The sequence below is a fragment of the Lytechinus variegatus genome, chromosome 2 (assembly GCF_018143015.1).
Source record: "Lytechinus variegatus isolate NC3 chromosome 2, Lvar_3.0, whole genome shotgun sequence".
In the NCBI taxonomy this organism is placed as follows: Eukaryota; Metazoa; Echinodermata; class Echinoidea; order Temnopleuroida; family Toxopneustidae; genus Lytechinus; species Lytechinus variegatus.
In genome coordinates this window covers 48,886,160-48,897,545 of record NC_054741.1, presented here as the reverse complement: position 1 = coordinate 48,897,545, position 11,386 = coordinate 48,886,160, and the positions used below count along the sequence as shown (strand labels likewise).

General features: G+C 36.2%; 1 protein-coding gene across 3 annotated transcripts in view; it reads left to right on the top strand.

Annotated features, from left to right (window-relative positions):
• LOC121408234 (mucin-17-like) overlaps window positions 1-11,386 on the top strand; it is a 39,071-nt gene extending 27,685 nt beyond the window's left edge. For all 3 annotated transcript variants that reach the window (XM_041599630.1, XM_041599629.1, XM_041599628.1), the window contains 4 exons: window positions 4,671-4,893; window positions 7,792-8,049; window positions 9,251-9,430; window positions 11,095-11,386. In XM_041599630.1, coding sequence (XP_041455564.1) covers window positions 4,671-4,893; window positions 7,792-8,049; window positions 9,251-9,430; window positions 11,095-11,275 — 842 coding nt within the window. In that variant the 3' untranslated portion in view covers window positions 11,276-11,386. The remainder of the gene's footprint in view (window positions 1-4,670; window positions 4,894-7,791; window positions 8,050-9,250; window positions 9,431-11,094) is intronic.

The following is an 11,386-nucleotide window of genomic DNA, read 5'->3' as shown; positions in this document are numbered from 1 at the left end:
CTCACTATACGTCATTAATAGTGTCCTTGTTTGCAACGCAACGGCAGTGATTTTATGTAGCTGTGTTATGTAATGCTTACCCAGCCATCAAGGACTCTCCTTCAGCTCTTCGTATTTTTACTCTTGTGGAAATTTGTAAATACTCAATTACAAATTGATCCGAAGCTACAAACAGTTACAAATAACTTGATCACAAATTTCTCGGCCAATTTCTCACTATGTCGATTTAAACGTCTTAGGTTTTTTAAGACTCGTATACAATACTACACTAATACACATGCAACTTTTCAAATACCACTTATCATCTGTGGAGACGTCGAGCCCAATCCCGGCCCTCAACATCGGAACATTACTGATCATCACACACATGTCACCATTAGATGTCAATCTTATCTTCAAGACTCGCCAAAATATACATGGAAGCCCACGACTACAGGATGCCATTTTCACGCTGAAGACCAGACAACATGGTACCCTAGGAATCTCAGCTTCTCAGTATCAACCCACGAACAACTCATCAGAAGACTACGACCCGGCTTTGACTTAACAACTCAACACTCTACTCACAATTTTCTACAGCAACCACTTGATAATGATGTATGGAAGCGAATTCATAAATTGGGAATCTCACGTAAGCGAAAAACACATCGTGGAAGTAAAGGGCATGGAAGAAGAAGACCTCAAAGCCCTTCGCGTTCTCAGCAATGCTCAACTTCCAAGTCAATATCGGTATTAATACGACCGCGTATATCTTCTCGTAACCATAGAAGAACTAATGTCTGTCTGAGCAACTTGAGATTCTTAAAACGTGATAATAACTCATTGCAAAAAGTTGAGTATAACTTACCAAATGTATTTTTAACCAATGTTCGCTCACTCAAGAATAAATTTGATGAAATAGCCATTGCTGTTCATAAATATAACATTGATATTTTTTCCATAACTGAAACCTGGTTAGATGAAAACACTTCAATTGATTATTTTTCCTTACCTGGGTTTAGTTCCTTTTCCAAACAACGTATCAACAAGAAAGGAGGAGGTGTAGCAGCTTTTATAAGAGATATCTACAATCCGAAGCGTCTCTCTGTTCAAGTACGCGATGACATTGAGATTATTTGGATACGTTTAAGACCACCTCGATTACCTCGGTCAATATCATGCATTATCTTGTGTACTGTATATTTTCCTCCTAAGCATCCAAACTCTGAACTTTACATTGACCACATTTTGTCTACTATTGACTCTTTATCGACAAAATATTCTTCTGCTGGATTTATAATAACTGGTGATTTTAATGATTTAGATATCAGTCAAGTACTTTTATTGAATAATTACATGCAGGTTGTTGATAAACCCACCAGGGGTCAAAACATTCTGGATAAAATCATTACTAATATTGGCTCTGCCTATAATCCAGTGAGGATTTTGTCACCTTTGGGAATGAGCGATCACAACTGTATCCTTTGGTGTCCTTTACTTCATTATTATGGACATTTATCTCATAATCAAAAGAGCAAAAAGACAAAAATTGTACGTCCTTTAACTGATAGTGGAATTCGGGAATTTGGAACTTGGTTAACCCATTATTCTTGGGATGAATTGTACAATACCATGGATGTATCTGTAATGTGTAACATGTTTTTGCAAGTCTTAAAATACCACATAGATTTGACATTTCCCACTAAGGTTATTAAATTTCATGAAAATGACAAACCATGGATTAATGGCAAAATTAAATCATTAATAGAAAATAGGCAAGAAGCTTTTTCAAATAATAATGTAACATTGTGGAAACATTATAGGAACAAGGTACAGAGGGCCATAGACTTGGCAAAGGATAAATTTTATAATAAAAGAATACAGAAACTTAAACTTAATAATCCAGCTGATTGGTACCGTCATATCAAACTCATGACTCATGGTTCTCAATCTCAAACACATACATGTATTGATATACCAAATCTCTCATATGAGGAACTTCAAAATTTTAAGTGTGTAGCAAATATTATCAATGACAGGTTTTTATCGATTGCATCTGACCTTCCAAAACTTGACAGGTCAAATTTGCCAGCTTATTTGCCATCACCCTCTGAATGTCCAACAGTACAACCATTGGATATTTACAATAAATTACGCAAATTAAATTTGCAGAAGTCAACTGTTTCTGGTGATCTACCTATCAGAATTATTAGAGAGTTTTCCTATGAATTATGTTTTCCACTATGTCATATTATAAATACTGCCTTTAAACAAGGTATCTTTCCACAGGTATGGAAACTTTCTGAAATTGTACCAATTCCAAAATCTTTACCTCCTGTGGTGTCTGATCTAAGACCAATAGCCTTAACATCTTACTTTGCTAAGACTGCTGAATCGTTCATTGTTAAGTGGTTGTTGGAGGATATATGCGATCAGATTGATAACAATCAATTTGGTAACCGTCCAGGTCTCTCTACTTGTCATTATCTTATTTCTATGCTTCATAATCTCTATACGAATGCTGACAAACAAAAAAACATCTCAACTATGGTGTTGACAGATTTTTCTAAGGCTTTTGATCGAATTGATCATAATATTCTTATTCACAAATTAATATGCTTGAACGTACGACCATGTGTAATCTCATTAGTCATTGATTTCTTGTACTGCAGACAACAGTCTGTAAAATATAATGGTCACATTTCTGATGTCAAGGACTGTAATGCGGGCGTTCCGCAAGGGACAAAGCTCGGCCCTGTGTTGTTCTTGATTATGGTAAATGATGCTTGTAACAATTGTCCCCTACCTTTCTATAAGTATGTGGATGATTTAACAATTGTAGAAGCTAGAAATCAAAACAAACCTTCTCAGATGCAAAGAGAGATTGACTCTTTGCTTGCTTGGTCTTTGGCTAATAACATGAAACTCAATCCTAGTAAATGTGTTTTTATGACTATTTCATTCATGAAACAGCCGATACACCAAAATTTCAATATCAACCAAATACCAATGAATGAGACCAGTATTGTTAAAATTTTGGGTGTTTTATTTCAACAAAACCTAAAATGGGATTCTCAAGTTAATGAAATGATAAAAAAATGCAATAGACGACTGTTCATGTTGCGTAAACTTAAACGGTTCAATTTACCCATGTATGATCTTATTACTGTGTATACTGGATACATTAGACCCATTGTGGAATATTGTGCTCCTCTGTTCCACTCCAATCTTACTAAAAATCAAACTGATAACATAGAAAAAATACAAAAACGTGCAATCAAAATCATACTTGGTTCCAGGTACATTGCTTATGAGGAATCACTAGAAATGTGCAATTTATCAACTTTGGAACAAAGGAGGGTTAAGTTATGTTTAGACTTTGCTTTGAATTTAGAGAAACATCCTAGGTACTCATCTTGGTTACCTGTTGCTAGGAATATTGATTTTAACCTAAGACATGTAAAAAAATACTCACAATTACATTGTAAAACTGATAGGTTTCAGAAGAGTGCAATTCCATATTTTATTAATATCCTGAATGAATATCATTCCAAAAACTCTTAATCTGTCCAGTTTTAAGTGATTCCTTTGTTCATATGACCAAGAATTCCTTCACTTTGGAATGGAGTGTGAAATGTACACTGCCCATGCAAATTCTTTAGGGCAGCAGTTTGATTTATATTGTGCAATAACAGCTTACACTGTCAGGGAATACCAGTGTGTATGTATAGTTCACATCTCATTTATACATGTATGTCAATTGACATTATGCCATGACTTTGCAGGGAAAGGTGTCGTGTGGGCGGTACCGGAGCGGCGGACGCGACATCGGGACTGGCCCCTATGGTTTCGGAGTGCTGCAGTTTGGGGTGTGTGGTTCCGGACGGCTGTTGCTTGGTTGGACGGGCGCATTAGACTTTTGGTCGCGTATCCGATCGGGTTGGGTGGCTGGGAGGAGTGTGTTTTCCTGGGAGTGATGGGTGTGACAAGCTTGTGCCATGCCCATTGCTCCCGGTGGATAATTTCTCTCGGCGCCTTTCTCGTCGTGTGTGCGACTGGTGTTTTTTTTTGCGCCTGTCCAGCTAGGAGGTGGCTGTTTGGGACCGAGCATTTCTGGGCTGTAGCGCTTCGGAGGTGTAGGGGTATGTCTCGGAGTCGCGTCCGTTGCTCTGGTGTTGCCCATTTCCAGACCTGTCTCCAATTTTAATTCTGATTTTAATTTGCATTATATATTTATGAGTTATCTTTTATTATTCTAACTTAATTGGTTTGGAGGCTTATCTATGTTTGTATTTTTATGATTTTTGTATATTGATAGTTTACTTTGAAATTTTCATGTTGTTCAAAATGGTCTTTGTATATATCTTATCTTGCATGTACATGTAACAAGATCTTTACAATGTAAAACAATGTAAATTTAGCCTTTGGGCTACCATGAATTGTTTTTTTAATAAAACCATTTATCTATCTATCTATCTATCTATCTTGTTAGCTTGATAGTACTTACATGTATTTATTACATATTTGATTATTTGATTTCCACATAGAAATACATAAATAATTCATTTCCCATTTATATTATTTGGGGGTATCCAGGGGGGGGGTTGAAATACGAACAAATGAGGAGGCAAAGCACCCAATCTGCCAAAAGTATGCTTGACAGATGATAAATATCATGTGATTCATTCCAGGTGATGGAAGCCTTTGTGCCCTTTCCTCCACATCAACCTTGACCTTTGGGGAGGACCTGGTGTCCGGGTGCATCCTTCGAATGGGCCAGTCAGAGCTCCAGAACTGTTCCATCTTGGCAGCGTACATGGAGGAACAACTGAGGGCACTGGTGCCAGCAGATCGGATCGGAAAGAGAGGAAACTCTAGCGTTCTGGTGGAGGATGATTGGGCTGAAATTTTCAAGTAAGATTCTGACTACATTATTACAAACATCATAAAGCTGGATTATGTGTCAAAACCTACTATATTTGTTTTAAGTTGTGCATGACTGAACAAAACTTTAGTAGTAATTGAATGTCAAATGTTTATTATGTATAAGCTATTGTTAGAAAATGCAGGTTTAGATTATAGTTCATGGTGTCATTGGTCACTCTTGATGCAAATATTGGTAGTGGTGGGAAGGGGGGTACACCAGTAATGAAGATAAACATATCAGGGTTAGGGATACTTTCAACCTTAATAGTCCAGGGGGTGTTTCACAAAGATTTAAGTGTGACTTAAGTCGCATTTAAATGTCGACGCGTACATGATATGGAACGCCATGGTGTGGCGGTTCTGACTCTTGCCTTGTAATCAGAGGGTCGTGTGTTCTAATCCCACCATGGCCTAGCGCCCTTTGGCAAGGCGTCAATCCACACTTTGCCACTCTCACCCAGGTGCTAATTGGGTACCGGTAGGAAACAACCGTCATTGTGGTTGGTTTAGCAAGTTTGCGCCTAACAGGCTGCTTGGAATGCTATGAATCCAGTGACCGGGTAATAATAATTGTAAAGCGCTTTGAACAGTCGTAGATTGATAAAGCGCGATGTAAATGCCAATTATTATTAATCTGATTGATGGATACGCGGCAGGGTTGGCGGATTTAAATCACATTGATTTAAATCGTGATTTAAATCGCAATTTAAATCGCAATTTAAATCACCATGATTTTTTTTTTTAAAATCATTGATTTAAATCACTTTCATTGAATCATGTAACAAATCATGGACAAAGTATTTGTTCAATGCAGTTTTAATTCTTCAAGTCAACTGAAAAACTTTGAATTAACTTTATATCAACAAAAGATCAACAAAGTCTTCATATCTACTTAAAACAAATTAAAATCAAATTAATAAAATCAGGTAATTCCTTAAAAACTACAGATGTATGTTGTCAATAGGTACTCATTTTTTGTAAATTATGTCGAGTTTTTCTTCTGAAATTTTACATTCTTTGTCAGTTATTATTAGTCAATTTCTTTCTTAACAAACTTTTCACATAATCCAAAGACTTTTCAGAGAGCAGTTTGTAAAAAAAAATATATAATATATAAAAGTCAATGAGAAAAGGTTTGTTGGCAGTTTTCCAGTTTTGATCCTTCGCCTACACATAACTACTTCTGTCATGTAAAATAAAAAATGATACCTGCATGTAATCAACATATTTAACATGCCTCTTATTTCGTATTGTTACATTTATCATACATTTGATGTTTTAATTAACATAATTATAAAAATCACATTAACATAATGTAGTACAGTCATAATTTGACTGTTGAGAAAAGCTTTCTCTTATAAACCTTTTAAGTCACTGCAGCCCATTTTATGTTCAGTGCCTCAAATAATGGAAGATCTGCATGTAATAATGGAAAGAGCTCTATAACAACAATTTGCAAAACTCAGAATAAACATTTAACACTGCATTTAAATGTTAGATGCAGGTACTTCAGTTACAATCATTGGCAGTTGTAAGCTGTGTCTCATTTAAAATAAAATACTTCTTTTTGTAATACATATGTTGTAATTTAAGCAGTTTTGCAGTTTTTATCCTTTAAGTTAAAAGTAAGTAGATTTTTTCATACTTCATGGATCAAACAGATTTTTTTGTAGAGAATATGGGAATAAAAATTGTAGATTAATGTAAAAAATCACAATAACATAATGTAGTATAGTCACCCTTTGACTAAGCTATCTCTCATATTGTTCTCCAAAACTGAGAGTTTTGCATCTATATCTGCAGCAAGAGAAGAGCTTTTTATCAAACTAAAAAGATCCTAAACATATACAGTTGTAGTCTCTCTTTGACTATTGTAAAGCTGTGACTAATTGAAAAAAAAATCATTGATTTGAATTATTTCTCTTACAATATACATGAATACTAGTAATTGGCAAAGGGTTTGTTGGCAGTTTTGATAAGGGATTTTTTCTCTTGGATTTTTTTAAATATTTGAATGAAAAATCCCAGAGGGGAATTTTCTCTACTCACTGGGAATTCCCTATGGAATATTCCTTCATAGGCCTATGTATGATAGAATTAAGTTCAGATACATGATTCCTCAAATTTATTTTTAATTGTCCATTTTTACTGGATTTTAATGTATAACATCAATATTGATGTCATTGTAAGAGTAAGGGGGGGGATAATTACCCTTTTTTTAAGGAACTTTTAAAAAAATAAAAAAAATCTGATTTAAATTAAAGAAATCTGATTTAAATAAAAAAAATCCGATTTTTTTTAATTTTTTTTTTAAAATAAAAAAAATCGCCAACCCTGATACGCGGTAGTGCGCGTCCCGTGCGCATGATCTGACCAATGTGGTGATGTCTTCTATACCGTACGCAACTGGGAGTTTAAGTGTGACGCTAAGTCACACTTAAATCTTTGTGAAACACCCCCCAGGTGTATGTTTTATAAAGCTGTTCGTAAGTTACTAGGAACTAAATCAACGCGAATGGAAATCTGGGGCCCGTTGGATTTGCAACTGTTGTAACTTTGCCATAATGGCAACTACCATGGTAACAGGGCTCAGCAGCCAATCATAATCAAGGTTACCATGATAGTTGCCATAATGGCAAAGTTACAACAGTTGCAAGTCCTTTATGAAACTGGCCCCTGGTGTGTATCACTTACATGAACCATAATAAAGCATCACCAGTCTCTGTAGAGTCGCTCATAACTTTCAAACAGCTTCATGGAACACCCCCAGGCATCCTAATTGCCTGAGAAAAGATCATTTTAGTGTGAACATTCCTCTCAACACCTATGAATATTTATTCTACCAAAATAAGAGTAATAACATCATTTACCACTCTCTCTTGTTAGCCCCGATGATCATCCGTTCGACCCACCAACCACCGTGCCACCAACTACAGAGGCACCCCTTGAGACCACACCCGACCCCCTTACCACACGCTTCCCTGGACAGCGTTACGTTGATCCAGAACCCCCTATCGATGCATTGGAACAACTCACGAGCAGGTGCAGTGGTATACCTACCAGTATGAACTTGGAAGTGCTCATTGCGGAGGCAGGGGTGTACAGTGGAGTGCCACAGTATGAGGTGCTGGCAGCCAGAGTTCAGTAAGGAATAGAACTGGGGGTAGTTTTGTCAAGCTGTGCAGAAGTTCTTTGTAAGTAACTCGACACATGACTTAAATGTGTTCTGAGTGATATATCAGAATGTCCATTGTTTTGATTCCAATCAGCTTAATATGAAACTTGTTTTTTAATGTAGATTACACTTAAGCTGTTACAAGCATCTAAATCAAAAGTTTAGAGGAATGCAGTCTCTCTTTGTTGAAATGACTGAGAAAATTTGGGTTATGATGTATAATTCAACATTCATTTGACAGTCATGTGTAAAGTACTCTGTACAGGAAACTCATGGACAGCCTTATTCTTCACCATCTTGGTGTATTCTTAAGCTCTCATTGAAGTCTACCAGATAGCTCTAGCTTCTAACTCTTTAGCTTGCAGTGCTAAGGGATGTTGCTAGTTCCAAGTTTCTTCCTAATCATGAACAATAACTATATGTTTATATTTTGAATGCCTACAAGTTTTGTTCACTAACTTCTGAACAAATAAGCTGTGCACAAAAATTCACTACCCCATCAAATAGTACCAAATATTACCACTTGGTGTTATGTCATGTATAAACTTTATTGTGATAAAAAAAATATGTGCTGCCCCTTACACCTTAACATTTTTTTTCTCATTTGGTAGCTATTTATTCATATATATATATATATATATAATGAAAATGTTGTGTTAAAAGAGTGAAATAATCATTCTTTTCTAATATATTTAGGAAAATATGACAAATGATCCACCGCAAAGGATTTCCCTTTAAGTGCTTTCCCATTCAAAGTATGAAAAACGAGGTGCAGTTCCATACAGGCTTATCTTTGTGCAATTGAACCGTTTTTTGGGTGGCACAATGATAGATATTTTTTCTCACAGCTGGCAACCAGAAACATGACATTCAATAGGCTTTCAATTGATTTAGATAAATCCTGGTTACAAGCAAGCTACTGACATCATATTCTTTGGTTTGAATTCTTGTTTATTTTGTTAGTAAGCCAATGGCACATAGGCAAAGGGATTGTCATCTGTTGGGAGCAATTAGCTCAGATTTATTATGGAAAGCCAGAAATGTCATAATCTATCACATTCCAGATGACGAATTATGATCCTGAAATCAATTTCAGAATCAATCATCGGTCACACATATCATACAATGAAGTCAAATTCTTCCTAATCTTTTTATTCTTCATCTTTTTAGGTACAGTACTTCAACAGTGACCTTGACCTGTTCAGGGTCACTTGGTGCGAGTTGCATCCTTGAAGGTAGACCTGTTGTATCCGATCCTGCAGGAAACGGCACAATCGTCCAGTCGTTCCCAGTCTACAGCACAGTCACGTATACAACTGTCCCTGCTTTAGAGCCAGAACCTGTTATTTTGTAAGGACCTTTCTTTAATTTATTGTCATTGTTCACTCCAATTATGCTATTTATCATTATTATAATTATTTTCATTTTTACTAACTGTAATTGTTTCCATTGTTATCATCTTCCTCCTCCCTCTTTCCTGTGACAGGCATCGTCGTACTGATCATAATCATTAGTAGTGATGGCAGCATCATCATTATCCTTTTAAACTCAATAAACAAAATGCCAGAACTTTGGCTAATCCAAGTGACAAAATGTGAATCTATATTCTTCACTCTAAATAGACTTTTCCTTGGTGACTACAATTCAGTGCATGTGTAGCGTTTATGATTACCCCATTAACCCTAAAAAGACTGGGGAGGGACTGATTCAGCCCCCCCCTCAACATTTTTTGCGATAAATCCGCCGCGCAAATTTTTTTGACTGCGTCGCTCGCTGACTTTACTTTCAAGTCTCGCGCAACTTTTGAGACCAAAATTGTGACCACCGGGTACGCGGTTCCGAAATTACGCAACATTTCGTAAGTGCATGCAGACCCAAAATTAGTCAAAAACGTAAATTTGTGTACAAATCCAATGCAAATAGTGTTGTTAGCCAAAATTCATAAATGTACCATTATTTTTCCTTTTACTGCTTAAAATCAATAATTTTATCTTTTTATTGGTCAAAATAAAGTCCCCAATAATTTCCATTGAAAAAACAATAAAAAACAAAAAGTCGAAAAACATAGAAATACATAAGAAATTTAGAAAACAATAGAATACATGAGAAAATAAATGTGATGTTGAATTTTTTTTCAAATAGATTTGATCAGATGCCTATCTAAAGTATGTGAAACAAAAATTAGTATTTCAGGGGCATTATTTTATTAATTAGAGCAAACTTATGATTTTAAGCATAAATTAGCATAATTAATGAGACATGAATTTTTTTGCAGAATTTGATGATATAGTTTTGTAGATAATGCCATGGGTAACGTGTGTGCCAATTTTCGTCACGATCGCGTGATCGACGGCCGAGATCATAAGGGGGGGGGCTGAATCAGCCCCCCCTCCCAGTCTTCTTAGGCGTCAAAATAGCCCAGTCTATTTAGGGTTAATGCAATCGAACCGCTTGAATGTTTTTGTGCCATTTTACCTTACTTCTCACAAATACCTGCTGAAATTCGTGAATTTTCAAAGGCTCCTTTTCACCGTAGTGTGCTTGTTGAATGTAAATGCTTGCATTCATTGTTACATGACAATTAATTCAAACACTACATTATCTCTGATCATGATGTATTTCAAACTGACATGAAAACAGTACAATGCTACGTTTGATGGACATTGGACAATGAATAAATACAGGTAACTTTTCCTGAGGCTAATCAGTTGTCATAACAAAAACCCATTCAACTGAGGGGAAATTCAACTTGGAAGAGATGTAAAGCACATGTTTTCGATAATCAGGGGACCGTGAAACCAAGCTTAGCAATGATCATAGAACATTTTTCTGTGATCAATTGCATTGACTACAATGTACAATTGACCATTAAAATCAAGTGTACGATCAATCACTAACCCTTGTATTATGGGACCCCTAGTCTGCAAATTGCTCTGTTTTAGGCAAATATTGAACTAAAAGTTGAATTACTTATACTAAATCCATTTTCTTTCCACCCTTCTTCCCCCCTAAAGATACTACAAGGATTATGACCCTGATCTGTGCAAGCAGGATGGATGTTTGGCAGAGCTCTTCTATCCCCTCACAGAAGGGTTTGATGGGGATACCTACCAGTACTCCATCGCAGTATCCTTGGTGCTTGTTATCATTACCACGGCTTATTTCATCGTCACATCACCGTGGGCACACTTATGATGAGGACCTATAGGCCGGTAAATGGCCAATTCTTCTATTGCCAACTCGTCCACTCATCACATGGTCTACCTTCATTTAGTCTAATGCCATTCTGTCCATCAACATTTCGTC